A 26,388-nucleotide genomic window follows, 5' to 3' on the forward strand; every position below is an offset into this window, starting at 1 on the left:
AGGCAGTAATGAAACTTCAATTTGAATCATCAGGAAATGGTGACACCTGCTGCAACTTGCGAGAGACGACTCTGCCGGTGATGCCACGTCCCAGGGACCTTTTGATTCTGCCTTCGCCATGGGATGTTGCGTCTGGGGAAAGTTTCTCACGGCGGCACCCCATGGCCATGCCCCATTTCCTGCAAACTACACAGTAAGGCAGCTTATGGTACCTTCAGGGTCTGCCTGACTGCATCAGTTGTGCCAAAACAAGTGGAGGCTGATGAATGGAAGTCGCTACCGGAGAGCAATGCCTTTTGGGAAAGTGGACAGAGCCATAGCAACGCTGCAAGGATATCCTTGAGGAATAAATGGTCCATAGTACGGTAGACATACCGGCTTAAACCAAGCCCTACCTGCTCTCACTCTCGGCCTACGCTGGGGATCTGGGGATCCAATAGGATCTGTGAACTCAGGAGAAAAACATAACCACACCAAGTGCCCTTTCAATTCCTTTGCCAGCTTGTGGTGGACACCTTTGTCTTAAAATACCATCATTTTGATATAAATATATAAAAATATAAATATATATATATATATAGCTGTAGATATTTTTTATATATTTTATATGGTGATTCTTTAAAAGTTTCTTTTTGTACATTTCATGTAATATGACGGTTTTCTTAAAAATTTGATAGCAGGAGAGTAATTGTGAAAGAGCTTTGATATTTTTTATATTAAAAAGAATTGCACAAGTGTACTTGAATTTGGCATTTCAGGGTGGGAAAATATAACTAACGTCTGCATCACGCCTAACTATAATACAGTCTTTTTAAAAAAGGCTGCCACTTATCTCTGGAAACTTAAATTCAGGAACAGAATTTGTCAGAATAATCTGAAATATTTTAAAGGATTCAGTGTGTATTTTTGTACTCCTCTACACCAGCCAATCATTCAGTAACAACAAAAGTATTTGTGGGTGATTTTTAAGGAAGTCTGCCTTCCCCCCCCATTCCATCTACATGTAAACATTTTCTTTATTTTTCTGCACTACAAAATTTATACTTGCTTAGGGGGGTAAATGTGAAATTAACTATTTTTGTGTCGCACAGTTAAGGACTGTAAGCAGAATTGATAACCTGAATGCCCAGAAGTGCCTTTCCAGAAGTAAAGGCCTTTAGTTAATGGGCTGGACAGCATTTCTCCATAATGTGGAAATCCCTTTTAGACTCCCAGGAGTCGGGGAGGGTAGCTGACAACAAATTCACAATTTATCAAAATAATAAATGTGTAACTTGTATTTCTGATACTTGGTCTCAGAATGCACAAAGCTGCCACTCGTTTGTTCATTTACCCAAAAAGGGAAACTTTTAAGTCAGTCTGCATAATGCAGCCTAGTTAAGCCCCCCAGATTTCAGTGACGGACTTGAGCATTTGCTAAGTTCTTTCTCCCTTTGAAATCAAGTCGCCTTATAAGTGCTTAACTTTGATAAGGACAGCGATTCAGTTTTAAGAGATTATGAACGCAGCCCTTTAATATTTAGATTGCATTCAGATATTGCAAAACTACCTTATTTAAGGGATACCTGATAACTGGATTTCAAGAGCAAATCAGAAATTGTTTTGTTCAATTTTATTTTATTTTTAAACCAACTCCATTGTCAAGCTCAGAGAACTGGGAAAGAGTATGGCTCTTTAAAAAGTATTGCTTACATGCTGTATGAAAATCTGATGTAAAAAAAAGAAAGTTTTAAATGTGAACATATCTGCCTATCATACCTGGGGATGTGCTAAATGATGTTACAGCTGTTTCACATCTATGTGTATATTTTGTCCCAATGAAATGTAGTTAGTTAATTTTTTTATCAGAACTGTTAAAGTGTGTCAGCTGTGCTAACCCTGGGGGTGGGGGGGTGAAATCCTGGGGTGGTTTTTTTGTTAGTTTATGGCAGATTAGACACTGGAGGGGTTTTTTAAACAAATGTATATTTATTAATGTGCAGAACACTGGAATTGAAGCACAGATGAGAGAACCTAACAATAAATTAAGTTTGTGGATTTGTATTCATGCTTCCAGCCATTTATTATCCATTGGTCTCCTCTTGGTAACCCACGGCAAGAGAAGGTAGAGAACCTCATTTACCCGTAACTGCTGCTCTCCCAAGAGCCCCCAACTCCCAGGGGTATTTCTTCTGTTGCTCACATCCACAGTGTTTGGGTTTCTTTCGATAAGCCAGAACCAACCACAGTGAACGTGGCATTCTTTTCCTCTTCTACTCCTGTGACTTAAGATCCCTGCTGGTATGGGCAAAGGGCCCACCTAGTCCAGCACAATGTTCTCACAAGCTGTATCTCAAGGAGATAACCATGGGAAGCAGAGCCTCAGCTCTCCTCATCTGCACTTACTTGCAATTAGCATTCACAGGCATACTGTCTCCGAAAGTGCAGGCAGAAAGAACAACTGGTCTTACCTGAAGTGTCATTCTGGGAGTGGGGCGTCGTATCCAATGGAATGGGTGTTCACTCTGACGTGAGACACTAGACAGGAGCAAAGACTTATGGGCAGCACTCCCTCAGTTTTCTGGATTCGCCAAGCAGAAAGTACCTAAAGAGAGAAAAAATACCCGCCGACTTCCCCCTTCCCCGGCTCTGGAAATTTCTGTAATAAAATCTCTAAATTGCTAAATATCTGAAAGGCAAGGAAATGCAACACAAGGAACGTGACAAACTAGTACTCAAGAGAGGCCATATTCCCCCAAACAGTGTATAGTAGAGCTATACAGTAAATACGCTCCCAAAACTTCAGGTAAGACCAGGGATCAGCAAACTTTTTCAGCAGGGGGCCGGTCCACTGTCCCTCAGCCCTTGGGGGGCAGACTATAGTTTGAAGGAAAGAAATGAAGAATTCCTATGTCCCACAAATAACCCAGAGATGCATTTTAAATAAAAGGACACATTCTACTCATGTAAAAACACACTGATTCCTGGACTGTCCACGGGTCGGATTTAGAAGGCGATTGGGCCGGATCCGGCCCCCGGGTCTTAGTTTGCCTACCCATGGGTAAGACCAATTGTTCTTTTTAGTTTGTGGGGCGTTGTGTCCATTGGAATGGAACATACCTCAGACCTTTCCCAGACAGGAAGCAAGCTGGAAAGACGATCTCCCCACAAGGGACACAGACTAGTCTGTTTGGTTGTCTTTGCATTTGAGGAAGCCTGGAACCACTGGAACCCTCGCCTCCCTTGAAAACACTGACAAAAGGGCTGGGATTGGAATATAAAGCCCCTTTGCCTATTTGGGGTTCGAAAGGGGCAAAAGGATTGAGACTAAAGAAGCGTATGGTGAAAAACGACTGGCTGGTCGCTTGTCATCTCTCTGGGTTAGCAGAATTTTCCTTTTACCCTTTGATTCAATAAGGACATCTTTCAATGCCCCTTCTCCAAAAAGGTGACCGCCAGAAAAGGGAACGGTAGAAAAGTTCACCTTAAGATGCTGCATCTGCATTTCGGCTCTTTAGCTGTTATCTGGGATGCCCTGCTCTTGCTGAAAACTGAACAGAATCCGTAGAGGCATCACAAAAGCCCAAGCCTTTAGCTTAGTCAGAATTTGGTGTTGACGGGCCACATCTTGGAGAGGAGATTGCAGTAAGTCCTCAATCCACACAATGCATGCTTGGGCACATGATGAAGCAACACAGGCAGCTCTTAAGGGCAGCTGCTTCATGAATTTTACATGCAGCAAACTCCAGCCTCCTGTCATGTCACGTTCCGGAGTTGGGCATCTCCCTCCTGGGGGACCAGATGACGAGATGAAAGATTTAACCGAGGGAGTGCCGCCTACTTCCCACAAGTCTTTGCTCCTGTCTAGTGTCTCGTGACAGGGTGAACACCAATTCCATTGGATGCGACGCCCCACGAACTAAAACACAGCCACTGACTTACCAATGCATATTTCAATTACATGCACACAGCTCAAACCTTCCTGTGGAGAGTAGGTTTCAGCTTCTCTGAATAACCAATGAAGAGTTGCTAAGCAGCCAGGGACTTGGCTCTCACCGCCCTCCTCCACTGGTGAAAGCTCTCCGATTGTAAGCACATCTGAGACGTTCAGAATCCATCTGTTCAAGTGAAATGGAGCTTTTCAAATTGTTCTGTTCTAATCTCTCTACCCCACTCAGTGAAGTAAGAGAGCCAAAAAGATTGCAGATTGTATTTCTAGCTCAACAAGATATGCAGTAGAAAGTTCCTCCCCTGCCAGCTTTTCAGTTTCCTGAGTGTTCAGTATTAAGAGCAAGCCCCTACCTTGTATTTGTAGAGTGTTTACAGACACCGTCTCATCCTGGAAGTAAAGTTTAAATGCTTCCAGGGAAGGGGAAGCAGAGAAGCTCTAAGCAAAATCGAGACATCTACCTAAGTATTGGCATCAGCCCTAGTAAGATACAGTTCCTGCACAAATAGCCTATTTTAAAAACTTTGAATTAGGCAGACCTTATATTCAGAGTGTGAATATAAATTTCAATGGTCCAGGAGAAGAATTTCCTTTGACACTTAAGACGTGGTGGATAAATACAAAGTGTTGATATCAACCCTTTTATCAGCCGTGGTTTAAAAATAAAATTTAAGAGCTAAGGCTGTGATCTGACATTAAACACACCTGCTCATTGGACAAATATACTGTTGGTGGAAGTATTTATGTGGCCCATTTGGCCTATACACAAACCTTCAGTTAGTTGCATTTACTACAGAAATTAAGAATGCCAATCTTAAGAGTCGATATATAGGTGACTCGTAGTAGCAACACAGTCCAAAGGTATGAAAATAAATCAGGAATCATAGGGTATGAGCCAATTCACCTGCAAATCATGGCATGTAGCACTTCATGAAAGTCAAATTACAAGGGTAAGGAACAAGGGGCGCTATTATTTTTCAAAGGACTGCATCAATGCTGCTACCTATGCAAAGTACAAGAGGACAGGATTCGGCCCAATGAAGCTTACTGTCTAAAATTCAACAAAGGAGATAATGGGGAGGGAAATGGGGGCAGAGAGAAAAGGGAAAAGCTTGCGTTTTTTTCTGGTCACACCTGCCTTATCTTAGATTAGCGAATTACGTGGTTGTACTAAAGGTGTCAAGGAACAGGTAGGTCTTGAGGAGGATCTGAAGGAACTCAGGAAGGTGATGTCACACCGGAGTTCTGGAAGGCAGTGAAAATGGTGAAGGAGCAGGACACCTGCGGATGGTGGCATGTGCTACTGCTTATAATCAAGTACGTATACCAATAAATATGTCACTGTCTTTTCACAGAACATTTTAGAACCCAATGCAAACTCTGTTTACACCAAGGTATGCTAAACCCTCCCCCTCTGGGATTAAATAACTATTCTAGCACAAACTGAGACTGACAGGTTACAGCTTCTCACCAAGCACCACGTAACATTTGTATTTGGTTAGCGTTATATCCAGCCCCTAGCCTATCAATGGCAGAAAACAGCAATTCCTTGACCTCTTTGGATTTTTCCAGCCCTGATGTCCAGTAGAGGGAACGGATACACACCCACTAACTAAATTATTCTCAAACTGACATGTGCATTAACATGCCAGAATAACTTTTGTTTTAATTGATTAATTAAGGAATCGGCTGAAACGCTAAGCAAAGAATTGGCAAAAGCAATTACTCTTAATGGCCCTTGTGGATTACTCCAGGAACAATCCTAATCCCTTGAAGTGAAAAGAATATTTACCACCCAACTTAACTGAGCAAGTACAGTAGTCATTTTCCATTACAAAAAAAAACACCTAACAATAACAGACCACATCTCTAAATCAAGACTAAACCAATCCATAATTGCTTAAAGGCTTCCTCCTATTTTGGGAGTATGGCCAATTTTAAGGTCCCCCCCCCCAATGGATAGAATCTATTCATTTTTTCTATGAAGGTGAAGTGCACAACAATTTCTATCAGTGCTGACTTAAATTTCATATAAATGCTTGTGGAAAAATGAGCTTTTAGAAGATACAATAAGCCACAAGAATTATGCTCTTAAAACACCCCCTAAGGGTATGTTTTATAGAACACAGTGTTTTGTTTGTCATCACTCTGAAATCAAATCTGCTGAACAGGATAAGGGGATATAATAGGGTTGGGTGACATCTGGTTTTCAACATCGCAATATATCACCAGCTAAACATCACAATATACCAATATATCACGATGTCTGTAATAAGGATGAAGCTTGTAGAAGCATTGGCTGACTTCAAGGTTTTCCCCACATTGTGATTTTTGCATAGCACACACACATCGTGATTTGCAATATATTTCCAGGTCAAAAATTATGAAACCGATATCATGATATAGACTTCAAACCAGTTTTGGATGATAAAATGATATATCACCCAGTCCCAATAATGACCATTTTGTATTGGAGCCTTGTTTATCAACTCTACATTTAACAATTGTTACTATATATATATGTATATACAGTGGTACCTCGGGTTACATACGCTTCAGGTTACAGACTCCGCTAACCCAGAAATAGTGCTTCAGGTTAAGAACTTTGCTTCAGGATGAGAACAAAAATCGTGCTCTGGCAGCCCGGCAGTAGCAGGAGGCCCCATTAGCTAAAGTGGTGCTTCAGGTTAAGAACAGTTTCAGGTTAAGAACAGACCTCCGGAACGAATTAAGTACTTAACCCGAGGTACCACTGTATAGGGAGAATATATCCAGGGGTCAATGGCTGGCTTGTCTGTAATCTGCCTGGCTGAAAATTTCCATCCCTACGATGAATCAGAAATGAAGCGTCTTCTTGCACACATTTTTCAAAATCAAGATATGCCAATATCATGGCATAGTACTCAAACCTGGCACAAGTAAACACACACACCCTATTTTAATATTGAAGCTGCATGATGGGGTTTGCACAACAAACCCTGTGACCATATATGCAGACAGTGCTTTTCTTCTCGGTGTCGGTACAGTGTACCCTAGAGTATCCCCAGAAGAAAAAATCTGTATGCAGGTACGTTAGAGGTGTTTAAGTAGTAGAACCAAACAGGAAGCCATCCCAGGCAAGAAATATAGTTGTTTTCAAAGCACCCAAGCAAATTTCTGTATTCTCAAAAGTCCCAAGAACTACATAGCTTTGAAGCCATTGCGATCATGGACTCACCAAGTGGTCTTGGCCAAATCACGCCCATGCATTTTTCTTATCTTTTCAGGGACACAGGTTTTCAGAATCAATGTTTATAATCACCACCCTTCCCTCCAAAATGTTGCTTGAAGTAAAAGATTTGGGATCAATTTTGGCTACAGATCAGTCCAGAAGACACAACAGGGAACGACGCCAACAACAAAAGACCCACTAAAATCACTGAAATCTAATTAAGTAGTAAGAGAAGATTCTGAACTGCATTTATATGAACCTGAGGCACAAGTAGTCTAAATATATTAAAAACTTTTCCCCCTGATAAAATGTGCCTACTACTTTGAGAATATATAATCTAGAGGACAAATTTCAACAAAAATACAAAATCAAGTGTAAGAATCCAACCAGCTCTCAGGATTTTGGCAACGTTCAACTAGCCCTATTGAACATAAAACAAAACATTTTTCTTCTCTGTTTAGTAAACACACGACAGGGGAAATGTGATTATTTCAGAAAGAGCAGCTTGGACTTTGGTATATTGAAAGGAGTCCAAGCAGGTCATTTCTGAGCAAAACTGAAGCAGCCAAGAGCCTCACTTACTCTCAGCCAGAGTCACATAAAGGCTTAGCAGGAAATAAAAGAAGGCTATGAAAACAGTTGGCAACTCAAGTGGATCCAAGAGGCCCGCATGGCAGATAATGAGCTTCATAGAAGTCCTGTGCTCAATGAGAAACCAAAAATCATTAAACCATTGCTGGTGTTACAGCTGCTCCATTCACAAGGAAAACACCATCTTCAGAAGGGCAGCAGCAAAGGAGACTGTTGCACTCCGTACGGGGATTACAGAGAAAGTGAAATATCTTACATGACCAACACAAGGGCGGTTTTGACACCTGCCGTTTTACTTAATGCAATAAACATTCCTTTTTTGTTAATTCACAAACCTTTTAAAAACAAGATAAAGGTTAACCTTTTCTGCTCCCTTTAAAATGGGTGTTGCTGGGGAAAAAATAGATGTTGCTGTAAGACGGAACAATCACCATTTAACGGTGCAACCATACAACCAGTTATATATACCCTTTGAATATTTGGTTGCATGAAGTTTTTAATTCACATTCAGTAGTTTAAAGCTTTCACTCTCTCTCTCTGTTAGGTGGATTTGTAGCTGATTGACTGACTGAACCCAGAGTATGGCTCCTCATCACCGTGGGGGAAAAGTGACAAGTGAGGTGCCGCAGGATTCTGTCCTGGGCCCGCTGTTGTTCAATGTCTTTATAAATGACTTGGATGAAGGAAGTGAGGGGATGCTCATCAAATCTGCAGGTGGGACCAAACTGGGAAGGGTAGCCAATGCCACGGAAGGCAGAATCGAGATTCAAAATGACCTTAACAGATTGGAGAACAGGGCTGAAGCTAACAAAATGATTTTCAATAGGGACAAATGTTAAGATTCTGCACTTAGGCAGGAAGAACCAGCTGCACAAAGGTTAAGATGTGGGACACCTGGCTTACTATCAGTACATGTGAAAAGGATCTCGGGGTCTTGGTGGACCACAAGCTTAATGTGAGTCAACAGTGATGCAGCGGCAAAAAAAGCTAATGCTTTTCTAGGCTGCATCAACAGGAGTATAGTGTCCAGATCAAGGGAAGGTATAGTACCACTCTATTCTGCCTTGGTCAGACCCACCTGGAGTGCTGTGTCCAGTTCTGGGTGCCACAATTTAAGAAGGATGTTGACAAGCTGGAATATGTGCAGCAGAAAACAACTAAGAAGATCCAGGGTCTGGAAACCAAGCCTTATGAAGAATGGTTGAGGGAGCTGGGTATGTTTAGCCTGGATAAGAGGAGATATGATAGCAATCTTCAATATCTCAAGGGTTGTCACATGGAAGAGAGAACAAGCTTGCTTTTTCCTGCTCTGGGGGGCAGGACTCAAACCAAGGGCTTTAACTTACAAAAAAGGAGATCCCAACTAAACATCAGGAAGCACTTTCTGACCGTAAGAGCTGTTTGATAGTGGAGTAGTCTCCCTCGGGAAACTGTGGATTCTCCTGCCTTGGAAGTTTTTAAGCAGAAGTTGGATGGCCATCTGTCATGGATGCTTTAGTTGAGATTCCTGCATTGAAGGGGGCTGGTCTAGATGATCCTTAACACTCCTACTTTCTGCCAAGGTTACTCACACAGGGTCAAGTAAAATCCCACATGCAAATACACCTTCCATTTCAATTGCTCACGCTCCTGAAGAACAAGATAATGAGCTTGCCTGCCCAAGGCCTATTCCCAACTACACACCAGACACACAAAGTGGGGCTTCATTCATCAATATAGCCACCATTATTGTAAGCTTTCAAACATTTTCTGGGCTAGGGAGAGAAAGGAAAAAAATGAAAGCGTTTGCTGTTAAATCTACAGCTGGCATAACTGTATGCTCGTAGCAGGTGCTTTATAAAGCAAATGTTGACAGAATAACTTTGTTACCTTAGAAACTCGTTGCTATGAGGAAGCAGCTACAAAATCATCTTAGGTGGTCTTTATATTAGGACAGCTTGTTCTAACTCGACACTCCTACATTGCTCACAGCCACCTCTCCCCAAATGTGTATGTACCATACATAGAGAAAATGGTTAAAGCATATTGGTTCAGATGTTGTTTTATAAGCCCTAACAAGATCCCCAGCACTTCAGAAAAAGCTGCCCTGAGGTACATGCAAAACTATAAGGAAAACTCTAAAAAAAAACCCCACATTTACCTCATAAGGGGTGGGGATTTGTATATGCTCTCATCATATCAAAACATTTCAAATAACCAGACACATGATTCAATCATTTGTTCATATTCTTAGATTCCTGGATGTATACTAACTCATAAGCATTTTATTTATAGTTGGCATAGGAACTCGCAAATGAGTTATTTAACAAGTGTGGAAAATGTTCTTCATTAATACAGAATTTTGAACCTGAAAAGCTAAAGCACCTTTCCTCACAGAGGCGCAATTTTGATCCATAGAAGAAACACACTGTTGGAAAAAGCTTAATAAAGTTTACAGTCTCAGACTTTGGAGAAAATTCATGGAGAATCTCTCCTGCACAAGCCTCATTAGACGAAAGAGGTGCCATACTAACAGAAGGCTTTTCCCCAGATGTTGACAGGAGGTTTTGCTCATTGTCTTTTAATTAATCGGTTCATTTTGTATACCGACGTTCATCTGAGGATCACAGGACAGTTTACAATATAAATAGAATTATTTATGTTGCTCTTACACAGGGCAATTGGAGAGCCACAGCTAATAACCAGTGCTGTGGCTAGATAGAACAATGATTGGACTCAGTATAAGGGGCTTCCTGTGTTCCAAATTGACATGTCTACCATCAAGCAAAATGCTTAAATGGCTGTATTTCCTTCTATCGCAGGGAATGCTACACAAGCTGATAAGGAAAGGCACCTCTTTCAAGGTTAGAAAAATCTAGAAGGAGATTCAGCAAACAGCCAGGACATTATTCCACATTTCCTAGTTTTCTAGGTGCTATGGAGTTTTCCCAACTGCTGGCTTGGTCATGACCCCAGAAGGGAAGATGGAAGAAGGATCCCCAAGGATGTGCTCTCTGGGGAGCTGGCTTCAGGCACCAGGCCCATTGGAAAACCAACTCTGAATTACAAAGATGTCTGAAAATGTGGCATGAAGGCTGGTAACATCAATCCTGCTGTGTGGGAATTCCTTGCAGAGGACCGCAGTGACTTAGGAACAGTAAATCTTCTGTTTCTCACCACCATAGGTCATTCATCATGTCAAAAATATTTCATTTTTTGAAAAAACCTCTAAAGTATTATCATAATTCACCTCATGAAAATATCCCAACAAATACGTCAATGTGTGTATTCATATGTGTTCTTGTAACTGTAAGACCATTTGATCTCTCTCTTTTAATTCAACATCATTAAGTAACAAAGTCTTTGCATGAAAGAAAGCAGTCACGTGGCTGGTTCTACCTTGACCTCATCAGCAGGCCCATTCTCAGCCGTCTTTTCTCTGTTTCTGCCCTGCTGCAAAGTATACACCGAGGGACCCAGTCTCAAAATCTTTCCACTGCCAAGACATTCATCACCCTTGTAGAAAACAGCAAACTGAAAAGACAAATGGCAACAATGTTTACAGCACACAGAGGGTTATGTGTAACTGCAAGGAATAGATAACTGAACACAGAACCAAAGTCACATGTAAGCTCTCCTGTTTTGAACATGGCAATGTGAAAAAATAGGCAAGGGCATCAAAGTTATTGGTATGTGTGAAACTCGATATATAAAAAAATGCACAGATATATGTACAATATACAGTTTTAAAGAAGCAATCTTCTAAATAAACAAAAAGGCAAGTGTTGCATTCCATGGCAAGTATGTTAAATGCTTTTCCTTTGATATACCACTCAAAAGGTGCCTATAAAATTCTCTTCACTAGGAGACTAAAGTCTGAACTTAATCATTACTATCTAGCACACCCATCAATAGACCACAAGCACACAGCCCATAGCATCAATTAATCTGCACACCAGGACACATACACACATTTTTATGTTGTATTGTAGATCCTTTTTTGTTAAATTTGCAGGATTTGAAAGCCATCCTGCAGTTTTGGAGGGTGGTGACTCAATCCATCGCTAGGTCCAAATAAAACAAACTACTCAGCTGTGTATGAGAATTCAATGGCAAGACTCTTCTGAAAAGTTAAATGTTCTTAAGTCTCACTATTTTGTGGACAAAACCCTGCGCTTGGCTATTCGCACCACCCTCTCAAGATTTCAGTAGGGCTTGCTTGAGTCACCACCTTGATGCGAGGCTGCAGTTTAGAAAGCGCTCTGAGCGTTTTCACGTCGGTTGCTGAAGCCATTATGCTGCTTTCCAAAACGCAACCCATTTCTTCTAGGACAGAGTGAGATGAAAATGGAACAGAAGGAAGTGGGCAACAGCTACAGTTCTCATTTATTCATCCGTTTTAAAAAAGGTATTGCACCCTCTCAAAGCACTGTACTACTTTACATTAGACCACTGGCCCATCACGGCCAAGCACTGTCTTTTACAGCTGGCAACTGCTTCCCAAGATCTCAATGAGAGGTCTTTCCCAGTTTTGCTCTTACAGAAGCCAAGAGTTCAACACGAGACCTTCTCCGTAGAATGCAGGTGCTTTTTCACTGAGCTACAGCTCATCCCTTCTCATCATTTACTTGGAAATGAGCTTTGCTGAACTCAGTGGGTCCCACTTCCAAGCAGACGTCCACAGGATCTGGCACTGACTCACGGAAAATGAAAGAAGTAGAGCTTAGGGTTGCCTCTTTCACTATAATTAGCAGTCCATTATGAACATTCTACAACTTTCTTTAAAAAAAAGAAATAGGGATGACTGAATTTATAGTACCCAATAAATGCTAATTAGTAAAATGAAAATGCAAGGGATCAGAAAGTTATGCAACAAGGAAAGAAAAATCCATTAGAAACAGTATTTCCCTCCAGGCGGGAGATATTCTAATAGGTATATTGAAATACTCACTTAACAAGCCTACGGAGGAGTCTGCACACTAGGATGGAAAAGAAAATGTTTGCCACACTCCGAGTGAGAGATCCAGACTCACAGCTCAATCCTACTCAGGTTAATGAAAGAATATGTCCCGATATATGCAAAGAGGCCTGCTCTCAGGTAACTGCATAAGACTGCTGCACTGAAAATATGTTGCAACTTATTGACAGAAGAAGTCATTATGTCTCAGGGGGGAAATCCAAGGAGACTTATTGTGGGGCACAATTTATGTAAGATCAACTTTAAAAGTTCAAACTGTGATCAATTCAGACCGAAGAAAGAAAGAAATTCAAACATATTTTGACGAAGCTTTTTACCTGTCCAGGACTCTTGTATTCAAATGGTGAGATGCCTAAGGATGTAATCTTAAGCATATTTTTCCCCACCCAGGAAGGAAGTCCCAGTTGACTGATAGGCTGTAAATTTAACACACAGGAAGAAACCAAAAGCATCTTCAGTACCTACCTGGCCTGGGGTAAGAGCCCTGATTGGCTTGACCATTGTCACCCATACAGTCCCATCCTGATTTAGAGTTAAGGTGCAAGGCTCTAAACACAAAATAAAATTAAAGTTAAAGAACTAGCTTTCGCATTCTCATCAAATTTGAATGCTATCTCCTAATCCAAATAAATGTCATTGTGCAGTAATACTGGCTCTTTTCCTAGTACAGTGGTACCTCAGGTTACATATGCTTCAGGTTATATATGCTTCAGGTTACAGACTCTGCTAACCCAGAAATAGTATCTCGGGTTAAGAACTTTGCTTCAGGATGAGAACAGAAATTGTGCTCCGGCAGCGCGGCAGCAGCAGGAGGCCCCATTAGCTAAAGTGGTGCTTCAGGTTAAGAACAGTTTCAGGTTAAGAACGGACCTCCGGAATGAACTACCGTATTTTTTGCTCTATAAGACTCGCTTTTTCCCTCCTAAAAAGTAAGGGGAAATGTGTGTGCGTCTTTTGGAGCGAATGCAGGCTGCGCAGATATCCCAGAAGCCAGAACAGGAAGAGGGATCGCTGCTTTCGCTGCACAGCGATCCCTCTTGCTGTTCTGGCTTCTGAGATTCAGAATATTTTTTTTTCTTGTTTTCCTCCTCCAAAAACTAGGTGTGTCTTATGGTCTGGTGCATCTTATAGAGCGAAAAATATAGTAAGTATTTAACCCGAGGTACCGCTGTAATACCAAACGCCTTCCCCACAGAAGTAAAATGAACGAATGAATGAAGTCTAGTCACCTAGTGCCATCTGGTGTTGGAAGCGGAAATGACACTCCATCATTTTGTCCCGAATCAGCTCTGCGGGAGGTTCCTCTGCGATCCAGTGTACCCTGTTTGTCCGCAAGAGATCTCTGTAAAGTGCAGGATGGTCTGTAGAGGGTGCCTTGGAAGTGGGTACAACAATTTTAATTTAAAACTAGCTGATCACATGGCTGATCATTATGAATAAAAGCAGCATTTGGGTAAGGAAAACAGTTACAAAACCACTCTTTTATTACGGATTAGTAACTTCACAGCCACATTTGCAATACTGTGGTTTTTGACTACACATTTTACACATCACTTGGGAAGACGGGTGAACTAATGCCAGTGCACTGGAAGAAGCAAAGATCAATAGTGTCAAAGCAATGATGCTTCAACAGCAACTTTGTTGGACTGGTCCTGTTGGTCGGATGCCTGATGATCGTCTTCCAAAGCGACTACTCTGTTCCGAACTTAAAAATGAAAAGTGTAATGCTGGTGGTCAATAAAAAAGGTATAAAGACTGTCTCAAGGCAAATCTTTTAAAATGTAGTATCAACACCGACAATTGGGAAAAACTGGCCTGTGAGTGCTCCAACTGGAGAACAGCCTTTACCAAAGGTGTCATGGGCTTTGAAGACACTCGAACTCAGGACGCAAGGGAGAAACATGCTAAGAGGAAGGCACGCTTGGTAAACCTTCACCATCCTTTTACAGTGGTGCCTTGGTTTACGAACTTAACCCATTCCAGAAGTCCGTTCTTAAACCAAGATGTGCTTTCCCATAGCAGCGGGGGACTCAATTTACAAATGGAACACACTCAACAGGAAGCGGAACATGTTCTGCTTCCAAGGCAAAGTTCACAAACTGAAACACCTCCTTCTGGGTTTGCAGCATTCTTAATCCAAGTTGTTCATAAACTAAGCTGTTCTTAAACCAAGGTACAGGTCTAGGTGTGTGTGTAGGCAAAGCTTAGCTATGCAAACTAAACTATGATTTTACTATGGAATTTGGGATTTTAAACAGGTTTTAGGCAATATACCATGATAAACACTACCTACACTGCACTGGACAAACATTATTAATCAAAGATATAGTAATATATTTGGTAAGACTAACTTACATTAGTTCTAAGGTAAAACTCAACAATTTCTTTCAGTGCATGCCATTAGATTCCTGATGCCAACATCCTTTTCAATCTTTGTTAATCAAAGAATCTTGTTAATCTTGTTAATCAAAAGCCAGTTTGAACAGGATGTAATAAAACTTGACACCAGCTAACTTAACGGCTTTTCTTTTTCTTTTCAATGGAAAAGCCAAGAATCTTAGGCCAATAATAACCGCATTCTTTTTGGCAGGAATTACAAACGGTACACAGAATTAGAAAACTTACCACAAAGATATCCCTAGAGGCAATATTTTTATCTACAACAAACCAAGCATCTTTGAGGCCTCCTAGCCTGGCTCTCTGGCCATATGTATACAGGAAACAACCTAAAAATAAAAAATAAAATAAAATATATATTTCACATTATTAACACTGCTTAATCCTTTTGTTCCTCCAGAAATCGCAACCTACCATTTCAACAGAGAACAGAATCCTACGGATTAAAAACATAGTTTCTGAATGAGTAACTCATGAAAACTTAGGGGATACTCATCAACTGTTGCATTTTCATTTTCATTTTTTAAAAAAGTAAGCCTGAGTCTATAAAGTCAAAAACCTTTTCTAAAAGTGTGATTCAACAATGCACAATACGCTGACAATCATCTGCCACACCCGCCTCAAATGCCAAAAAATGCTCCACATTTATACACTTCATTAGCTAGGATCAGGCACAAGTTCCTTTCTAGGCCTTTGGAACAGTATTTATCAAGAAAAGTAGCAGATAACAAATTGGCAAATAAGCAGGCATTAGAGGAGATATGAGCATATTTTGTGAAACTGTTATAATTGAGGGTATTGCTCTACTTCACCAAGGAAACAAAAAAATGTTCTCAGTTATTATGAAAGAAAGTTCAACTACCTAAAACTTACAAAGACAAGAATTCTACCAACATTTTGTCTTACAATTTAAAAACTTACTGAGTTTGATCATGCCACTAGCCTATAGAGATTACAAATTTAAGCCACCCATTTGTAGATGTATTTACAGCAACGGTTATTTGCCTTCAAAACTGCACTGAGGGGCCAATTAAATCACAAGCTAGACAATAGAACAGGGGTTGCCAACCCTTTTGAACCAATGGGCACATTCAAACTGGGGTTGTATGGCAGATTTCTACTGCTTGAAGCACTATTATTTCAGTAATTCTCACAGAAGCCCTGTAAGGTAAGTGAATGTCTATAAGCTACAGACTGGAAAGTCAACAATCGTGGCATGAAAAAGGCCACCTAATGAGTGGAAGGTAGAGGTGGGGCTCTGCAAATGAGAATTATGGCTCATAACTCACATTCATTTCTATTTTATTACACCAGCATTTCTCGAGGAACATATGTTTGATTGCATTAAATCATATAAATAAACCAAAAGCCAATAAAAGTGCACATTTACATGTTACATGCAATAATTTGAAATGTGTGATTTTTAGATAGATACCAAAATGAGAATATAAATAAGCAACAGTTTTGCCATCGAATGGGTAGGCCTCTTCCTCCTTACAAATCTTTTGAACCTGTATCTTCCATCTTGCAAGGTAAATGGCGTTTCCGTGCACTGCTCTGGTTCACCAGAAGCGGCTTAGTCATGCAGTCATGCAGGCCACATGACCCGGAAGCTGTCTGTGGACAAACGTCAGCTCCCTCGGCCAGTAAAGCGAGATGAGCACCGCAACCCCAGAGTCGTTCGCGACTGGACTTAATGGTCAGGGGTCCCTTTACCTTTACCTAACTATGAAGAAGAGACGCACCGTGAAGGACTGGAACCACCTCTATATCTCTGTATTAAAGGAATGAAGGGTGCGCAAGACCCCAGACCAGTCGCCTCCAGAGAAATGAACATTCCAGTCCCACAACCCCATTCCCAAACCTTAGGCTTAACTTTGGGGAATCAAAACCCACAGCTTCCTTTGGATTTAATGATAAATGCACAGCAAAACTACCCTGTTGAAAAGCCTCCGCAAAGTCTCACGCTGCTGAAGGCCAAGCCCAGCAATTATTACAATTCCTTTCTTTGTGAAAATGATTGTTCTCCCTTTACATGTCTGGTCTAATTTCAAGCATTAACAGATTCCTTCCTTAAGCATGTTTATGTTTATATTGCTTTACCATTTACTTTAAAGAGATTAAAGGATCAAAATTTTGTCAGCCTAAAAAAGGCTCATTTCCCTACAATTTATCAGTTAATAAAAGAGAAGCAGAACACAGCAGTAGAATAGCTAACTACAAAACCTGAAGCTTTTACAACCAGATGCTTTTGACACAAATTGCGTTCTACAAGCACCGGGACTCAACATTTAATCTACTGTTAGTTGGGCGAACTCAGGAAAGACAGAACTCAAAAAAGTCCTTTCTCATGCCTCTGCATCCTTCCTCTTCATGAGATATGGGGTCAGAGAGCCAGAAAACAGAGGTATAAACCTTGCTTTTCATATATAATCGTGCTGTGAAATGCAAATAAATTACAAAAGAGCAGTCCGTTTTTTCCATACACAAGGACATTTAACGTTAACAGAGTAACAAAATACCAGCTGACCTTTGTGTGTTCCAATGACCTTGTTGTCTTCAATGGAAACAAAGTTGCCTGGACGGGGCTCCAAATACTGCAAGGAAAACAACTGTGTGTAAAAACCCACTCCCAGGCCACAATCTGAAAATTAAACCAAAGCAAAACAACAGCATCCTTCATTTTTGATACAAGTTATTTATTAATGTGTTGAATCCGTAATTACTTACCTCCAGAAGGAACTTTTCAAAATTCCTTTCACCGATAAAACAGATTCCCATGCTCTAAAATAAAACAAGGGAACAGAAACTCTGACCATCGTGACCAAACAACAAATAAAAAAGCATGGATATTTTAAAAGTTTTAACAGCACAGAAGATATAGCTAGAAACATGCAGAGCAAAGAGCAAAATTCAATTTCCATCAAAGACAACATCCTTCCCTGAAGTACATAAATAAAAATCTAATATTAATTTATTAAAACATTTATATCTGGTCTCTCCTACAAAAGATCTCAGTAACTAACAGCTGGTTTAAAAAAGGCAGGAAAGTGAAATTCCGTGTAGTTCAGATGAAAATGAGCAGTTAAGCAGAAGTCTCTCCACTATACCTGCTCTGGAAGCTAATTCCCTGAACATTATCACCTCACCTGTTAATTACTGCAATTCCAATACACCTCTTTGTTGCTAATTATATCCAGAAAACCATCACACAAAACCATGGCAACCCTTACCAGATTAATGGGTCGATCCCCAAACACCTTCCCTACTCCACCAACTAGGGTCTTAATTCACAAGAGGAAAACCACATTCGTCCTGATCAACTCTTCCAGGAAACACATAATCACAGAAAGAATCACTCTTTGACCACCCTATGGCAAGAATACTATAATATATTCATGGTCATCTCATGCCTGATTCTACCATGCAACACCTTCTGGTGACATGTCATGCAGCTTCAACTTCTACTGGACAAGGAATGTGAAATGTGGTAAAAGCTAAAGCACTTTTTGGCAAACCCTTTCTATTCGTCTTCCTCGGAACTACTGCCACAAATTGGTATATTAAAATGGAGACACAGAGCAACGATCATATCAATATTTTGGGAGGATTGTTTAAACACTGTCCTTCAGTGTGTGGATTACAAGAGTTGTAAATATACACTTCACTAACTACTCGTGCTTTAAACACATTACAAAAGCTAGTTTTTTTCAGTGAGCAATACCAATAGTTCAAAGAAAAAACGTCACAAGTTGGGACCATGAAATGTTTTCCAGAAGTAATGAAGACCACAATTCAGCTGTGCATGGAGAACAGGACCGGTGATCATGCCCGCAATACCATGGCTGGTATCGGCCCCACTCACATGGCACAGACTTTTCCAACGCACATTTCAGTACCAATGCATGAATGCCCAGGAACAGGGCCATAACACAGGCAACTTCCCTCTTCTCCACAAGTGGCTTCTTTGTCCAGGGAACAACCATACAGTGAACTGTTACAATCATCTCTTTCAATCATAGTGTGCAAAACAAGCTCTTATCAGGAGAACAATGGGGTGACAAAAACAATTTGAGGATGACAGAATTCTACCGCTGCACTCATTTTTTGATGGTGGTACACAAGACCCATTCAGTGAGCATTGCCCCTCTAAGCGCTTTGATGATAAGACAGTAAGTTACCATGCCTCTTTTCTCTGCAGTACATGGTGAAGGTGATGTTCAGCAGCTATCTTCTTTACAAAGTCTTTTGTTAACTCTCCTAAAGGAAAAATGGTCCTCCGCAAGGCTTCTTGTGAGATCTGACTGAGAAAGAATGTCTGATCTTTAAAATGATCAGCTCCCTGAAGAAGTTTTACAGCTGTGAAAAGGGAGGTGAAGGAAAAGATATAAAATAAAATTACATTGACTATACACAGCCCATTTCACTCATATGTTTCCTTCGCTGTATTTCTATTACTTAAAGAGAATATTATAAAAGATTTCAAGTTTAATAGGAAAACTATCCAAACTTCCTCATTGCAAAAAAATGTGATGCATATTTTAAAGAAACACTTCATTTAAGAAAACACTCTTTGCACAAAGCAGCAATTGTTTGCAGACAAAATAAGTGCTGATGTACACACTTCATCTGCCAACTATGATGCCCTCCCACTCACTTCATTTGAACGGATGCTATATACATGGAGCTCCTCAGTGTGAGCCTATGGAAATATGTGCAGTTTGCTTCATGGTTAATAAAGGAAGCTCCATGGAAGAACAAACTATTCCATAACCAACCAAAGAGAAACTCAAGCTAGAGCTGCAATAAACCTTTCATTTGATTTTAGCCCAACGCAGCAAGAAGCTTTTCCTGTGAATTATTCCAGATGCTATGGAACATAAATTGCAGATGAACAAATATAGAAAACTTTGCATCATAATGTACTGCACATTGTCTTTCAGAATATAATGCTTTCTGTGTGTGCTATGCAATCAAGTAAAGTCTGATTCATTTATTTCACCCATGGGCCATTACAAAGTAGCTGAAACAATAAGGTACGTTTGTGTATGTTTTAGGGCAATCAACAGCCCTAAAACATACACAAGGCAGCCCAAAACAGTAAATAACCCAACTTTTGTTCAGGCAATACTCAAAGGCAAGCATCCTGATTATGGGGTCTACAATGAGCAGCACTATATAGTAGCTTTTCCAGAATTTCTTCACCAAATAATGTAACCTTGCATCAATTGTCTGCTCTGCTTTAGCTTTTCCTTCCCTATCCTATCCTAAGAGATCTTTTGCAAAATACATGTTATGGGCAAAAATATGTAGGTTACATATGCCCCACTCATCCCAATTCTCAGCATAATAAATTATATTAAATATAAGATTTGGATTTCAGCAGTAGGCCACTTACCATTTCTTACTTCAAATCTATTCCTGAAAAGTCCTTCTGGTCTGCGTATGTATTTTTGCTGAAATACTTCATTGTCTTCCAAAGAAGTTCTTGCATAATGTCCGGTGGCAATTGCATCTGCTCCTGGCACGTTTAAAAAATATGTGCATGTTATGGGAGAAGCTTCAGAGAGAAGCTTAGAACATGCTGTTATGTTAACATAAGATCCAACATATTACGTAACAATGCTAGTTTCTATGGTGCACCTAAATCCTGAAAAAACAAGAGGCCAGTCTTAAAATCTGTATCACTTTCTCAAGGGCTTGATTTTGGTTGCAGTTTCTTTATTGGCATTTAGGAATGAAACACAAGAAGCTAGCTCATACAGAGTCAGACCACTGGTATGAATGCTTATGAGGCCACCGCCTAGCTGAAGTTAGACAAGTTACTGCTTGCCTGGATGGGACCTCCTGGGAACTATATTTATGCCACCTCAGGTAGAATAGATACAGGATATCAGGAAATAAAGAAGTTAAATATTTTTATGGCTTTCCATGGTTTCAAACAGGGCTTTTTCAGCCCTACCTGAAGATGCCAGGGATGGAACCAGATAATTTCTGCAATCAAAGCATGTGCTCTACTAAGCTACAGTCCTTTGGTTAAGTTGTAGATAATGCACACCTGCAAGCAACTTACCAAGGTTATTCACAGCATAATCCAGGAAATAATTGAATTTGATGTACTTATTGCATATAATATCAGGATTAGGGGTCCTTCCCAATTCATATTCATTTAAGAGGTAGCTGTAAAGAAAACTAGAATGATTATGAACATTTGGAAATTCAGAGCCATGTTTGCCAAGGTTTAACCTAAATCTAACCACATGGGCTTACCAGGAATCTTACACATTTTATGTAAAAACAAGTATCTAATTTGTATTTTCATCCCAGTAAGAGGACTAGAACTGAACAATCTTTCCTCTGTCTGGATTTCACTGAAGTTGTTTCTTCTTATACTCAGAAACTCTGATGTTAACATGGCAGTTCTTCTTGTATTTAGCACTTATTGTGAAGTTCAGTATTTATTATATTCAACCATGATTAAGAACTACTACTAAGATCAAGATCTTAAAATCTGCAGGCATGCTTTCAACAACTTGCAAATACAAACTGTATATTTGTAAACCATGGCTGTACAATTCAAAGATGTTCACATATGCAATATAATTACCTATGAAGTCTACAGTTATGAATATGCATGTTAATCAGCGGGGATTTATGCCCTATTCCATCAAGCAGTGCCAGAAGAGGATATTCACTTGCTCTTGCAAAGGTTTCTCTCACTTCTTCTTTGCATTGTAGAACAGGAATCAGCCTCCAAAGGTAATTCTGCTGAACCTGGTTTGAAAATTGACTTCTTCATCTTGTGTCTTCATGTATTTTAAACATCTGAGTCCTGCTTTTTGAGCTCATGAGGTGCTCAAAGTGCCTTATGAGCCCATCATTGCAAACAACAATAAAATGTTCTGCATGGACTCAACCATTAGCTGTAAATAAATTATGACTACAAACTGAGAGGTTGAATTCTCAGTAGAGGTTGAGCCAAGCTCTTTATCTGGAGAAGAAGCATATGGCACTTGCTTAGATTTGGCACACTCCACTCCTCCCATCAAAAAAAATGAACCCACAAAATCATAAAACAAATTTCTATAAAAGAAAAATGACCATTTGCAGCACTCTATACTGCCCTACAGCAGATATCTCCAGATATATCAAGCAAACAACCTATCAGCTACAAGGAAATTAAACCTTGTTTTTTACACACACACCCTTTCTCATCCCAGACACAATGATCCATCAGAGCCTTTAGTACATGAAAAATTCATTCACAGAGTCTCCCCTAAGGAAATTTTACAAGGATGCAAGGCCATGACATCCATCATGCATTCTCCATTCGTTATACCCCCAAGATGCCCTAAAAGAAATGGAAAATACCTCAGGAGCATTCGCAGAAGAAGAAGACAGTCCTATTAGATTAAAATGGGCTATAACAATAAAAATGTCAAAGGTGTAGAAATGCGAAGATTTGGGGGAGATGGGTGGGGGGAGAATGATTTTGCCCCAAGTCAAACATAAAATTTGGAAATTCTGAGGGGAACCACTGCACCTGGCCCAGCCTGGTGCAAGTGGAGGAGAGGGGCTGCAACGCTACCTGCTCCTTCTCTCTGCTCAGAGCTGGGCTGCATGCAGCCCTGTGGAGAAGGGGCCTTTGTGGAGGACCTGGTTGCACCCCATCCCCAAAATGTGTGCCCACTACACCACTGTGCCTGAATATCATACGAGGGGCCTCTTACATAGAACCTTTTCCCCTGTCTATAGATTTGCAAAGAGTAATTGATGTTTTTAATGATCACTCTGCACATGAATAACGGCATGTTTTCCTAAACAGGAGCTCTACAAGTCCTATTTTGATGAAAACAGCAAGATTAAAGTTGCAACCCCACCAATATCCACTGCAGGTGGAGGAAAATGTAGTCAGTCATTCAGAGCATCTGTGCATATGCAGAAAGGTTTGCATTACAGCACAGACCTAAGCTGACTTTGGGGATACCAGCCTCCCTCACTTCATTACTGCATACAGCCATGCAAAGCTTTATCTTGGCAAATCTTTAATGAAAACTCTCTTACCTAAAGACTTCATTCCAATATTCTTTTACATAGAAAACCTGGTGAAATGGAATATCTAGTATCTGACAAACTCTGTAAGCATCTTCACAGTCTTTGTCAGCAGAACAGATTCCTTGTTCATCCACAATGTCCCAGTTCTTCATAAACACTCCAGTCACTTGGTACCCTAGAGAGGACAAGAAAGAAGAAAATATTTTGCATGAAGAATCACTCAAGACTAACCTTGCAAATTAAGCAAGCTGTCAAAAATAGTTGTGTCATTGTCAGCAAGCCTTTTTTTTGCGAAGCCTCACGCTGTAACAGAACACTGCTTCAAAACAAAAAACAAACAAAACCAAGGTATACTCAGATTAGGAATACATGTTATTTTGGCTTCATAGTAGAGCTTCATAGTGAAGCATTTCAGAGCTTGGAATCGCCAAGGAAAGCGGAACTGGACGAATGAAGGTCATGGGCAGTTCCCAAACTCCTGCGCTCCAGGTATCTTGGGACTACAACTCCTACTAACCCTAACCAATAGTTAAGGATGGTGGGAATTGTAGTCAAAAGGCTTTATTAGCAGGGGTTTTTTCAGCTGGAACTTTTTAGGTGGGCGCCATTGCCATTCTAAGAGAACGAGGGAGCCGTTCATGGGGAATTCCAGCACCTCTTTTTCCATAAAAATAGCACTGTGTATTAGCATAATGTCTTTAGTATATAGATGAGGGTGACACAAGGCTTTTACAGTAGATACAAGAGCCCCTACCATTACTACGTAATGCATTCATCAATTTTGCACAGAGCCGCACAGGCAGACTTGAGAGGGTTTTCTCATTTGTTCTCCCTGGAAGAAACTTTGCGCTGTTAAAATTCTAAGGTCTCAAATACAGAATATCCATAAACGCTCACATATCTAAATATATAAACCATGTGTCTGAAATAGTACGGGAGAGTCATTTTTACTCTCCCCATGACCTCAAATATTCCTCTGCAGTAAGGGAAGCAAATGGGGAAAGCCTTCCCATTGTTTTTTCGCTTACAAATCCTGTCTTAAGGGCGTCTTTGCGTATGAATAGGGCGAGCCTGTATAAATAAATAAAACAAGATAAATCCCACCCAGGAAAACGGCTCCCTGAGGAGAATAATGGGGGGGAGGGAGAGACTCGCGTGTGCGTTGACGAGACACGTGTGAAGGCTGCGGGAAGAAGGCCTCTCAATACACGGGAGTCAACCCTCGGGGCTTACTCGCGAGCAATACACCTACAACCAACCCCCCCCCGGCTGAGAAGCGGATAGGTGGCGGCGGCAGCCGTGAGGCGGCGTCAGGGGAAGGAGGATGGCTCTGTTCCCGCGGCCCGTGAGGAAAAAAGCGGAGCTCGCGTGAGGGGAAGGCCGAGGCCGAAACCCGCCGCCCAGGTGGCTGCTGCCTCACCTCTCCGCCGCAGCAGCAGGGCCGCCACGGCGCTGTCCACGCCGCCCGACAAAGCGCAGGCCACATGCCGCCGAGCGGCGCCCAACATCTTTCCCCTCACGGACCCGGCTCGGCTCCCTTCCGCGGGGCGGAGCCCGGCTCGCCGAGGGCGGAGAAGCGGCGCTTTCCGCTAGGCCGCGCGAGACCAACCACCGCAGGCCGCGGCGGGGCGGTTGTGTTGCCGGTGTTTTGGTTTTTTTTCCACCACCAGAGAGGTCTTTCTGACGACGAGTCGCAGAATTGGCCGAGTTGGAAAGGGCCCGCGAAGGTCGGCCTAGCGGCGGAGTTGGGAACGTTTCGCCCAACGCGGGATTCGAACCCGCGACCCCCTGAGAGTCTCATGAGCGCGAGTCAGGCTCACGGGACCCAGTGGGGATTGGCGCCTCGGAGCAAGCGCGCGCACGTTGCACTGTGACGTCACCACGCCGCTTTAAATAGCCTTAGGGTAGCCACCTGTCCTGTTACAGGTGGCCCCTTATTTCGGCTTAAAATGCCACGTCCTGTGTTGATAGTTTGTTCTGTATTTCAGGCAGTGCCGGATTTACGTATAAGCTAAACAAGCTATAGCTTAGGGCCCCACTCGTCTTGGGGCCTCCCCCAAAAATTCACTATTAATATACTTCTTAATTGTATTACAGTTCAACAATTACTTTGATAAAATACATATTTTGCTGTGCGCAAATGGCTTTAGATACCTATTAGGTCCATAAATTACCATATAGCATATATTCAACACAAAAAACAGCGACAATTTGTTGTTGACGAAGGACAGCTGGACATATAAAGGGCCCCATTACCTTCAGTAGCTTAGGGCCTCTTCAAAGTTAAATCCGGCCCTGATTTCAGGTCGTCTCTTTCTCTTTCTGCCAAGTTAAAAAATCCTCTCCAAATGCATGTGTATTTAAAGGGTCATTTGAAAGGTAAAGGGACCCCTGACCATTAGGTCCAGTCGTGACCGACTCTGGGGCTGCGGCGCTCATCTTGCTTTATTGGCCGAGGGAGCCGGTGTACCCTTTAAATACATGGGTAGCATACCTGAGTTGGTTAGAGCATGAGATGCTTCATCTCGGTGTTATGGCTTTGAGTCCCACGTTGACCAGAAACATTCATGGTTTTCAGTTTTATACATTTCAATAATTGCACACTCGTTTTACCATTTCAAAGCTTGACTTACTTCCTTCTCCCTTTCTGCAGTTCCTTACATTTATGTTTTTATATTTTCTGCATATTCCAAATTAACTTAATTTGCTCATTTGTTCGTCTACTTTAAATATATACACTTATAAAACTGCAGGTTATTACAATAATCCTGCCAATGTTATCATCGGTTTACTGTTTATTTGTAAATATGCAATAAACTGTTTCCTTTCTTTTATAAAAAGTTTTGTCGTCTTGATGCCAAAGTGAGTGACTTACAAAGCAGGTCTTGGAAAACAGCCTTTCTCCAGTGGGGGGGGGGGGAGGCTAATGGGAATTGGGGTCCAACAGCAGTTGCTCCACTATTAAAGTGAGCAGAGAACCCCCACTTTCTCACCCCAGCAGATGCTTCTTGAGGCAAGTGCTCACTGCACATGCTTGGGCATATTTGCAGGGCTGTTCTGATCTCCAGAACAGATTACAGGGTTGAGCTCTGCCTTTAGGTGAGACGGTTTGCTTTTCTGCTCGCTGCAAGCTTTTGAAAAGGAAAAGGCTGACATGGCCCAGGCCAGGCATCCCGAAACTTGGCCCTCCAGCTGTTTTGGGACTACAACTCCCATCATGCCTAGCTAACAGGACCAGTGGTCAGGGAT

General features: G+C 41.3%; 2 protein-coding genes across 10 annotated transcripts in view; one reads left to right on the forward strand and one right to left on the reverse strand.

The window, feature by feature from the left end:
- Nucleotides 1-2,043, forward strand: part of CELSR1 (cadherin EGF LAG seven-pass G-type receptor 1) — a 148,316-nt gene extending 146,273 nt beyond the window's left edge. For 2 of the 3 annotated variants that reach the window (XM_081929114.1, XM_081929116.1), the window contains exon 35: nt 1-2,043. In XM_081929114.1, the coding sequence (XP_081785240.1) occupies nt 1-25 (25 nt within the window). In that variant the 3' untranslated portion in view covers nt 26-2,043. The other variant, XM_081929115.1, reaches the window with a different exon arrangement.
- TRMU (tRNA mitochondrial 2-thiouridylase) lies at nt 1,804-25,031 on the reverse strand. 7 transcript variants are annotated; one of them, XR_014172620.1, is made up of 14 exons: nt 24,560-25,031; nt 23,149-23,314; nt 21,158-21,264; nt 20,483-20,605; nt 19,271-19,443; nt 17,815-17,868; nt 17,615-17,681; nt 15,313-15,413; nt 13,917-14,061; nt 13,153-13,235; nt 11,115-11,243; nt 8,809-8,955; nt 5,067-5,209; nt 1,804-4,097 (listed from the first exon to the last, which is right to left on the reverse strand). XR_014172620.1 is itself a non-coding variant. In XM_081929164.1 (13 exons), the coding sequence occupies exons 1-13, from the start codon at nt 24,645-24,647 to the stop codon at nt 5,147-5,149; spliced, it is 1,446 nt and encodes a 481-aa protein (XP_081785290.1). In that variant the 5' UTR covers nt 24,648-25,031; the 3' UTR covers nt 1,804-5,146. The 7 variants fall into 7 exon arrangements, 4 of the variants coding, with proteins under 4 accessions (XP_081785290.1, XP_081785291.1, XP_081785292.1 ...); XR_014172621.1 differs by having other exon boundaries at nt 5,063-5,209; XR_014172622.1 differs by having other exon boundaries at nt 5,067-5,173; nt 24,560-25,026.
- Nucleotides 25,032-26,388: the final 1,357 nt, after the last annotated feature.

Source organism: Podarcis melisellensis (genome assembly GCF_964234715.1).
Source record: "Podarcis melisellensis genome assembly, chromosome: 10".
NCBI lineage: Eukaryota > Metazoa > Chordata > Lepidosauria > Squamata > Lacertidae > Podarcis > Podarcis melisellensis.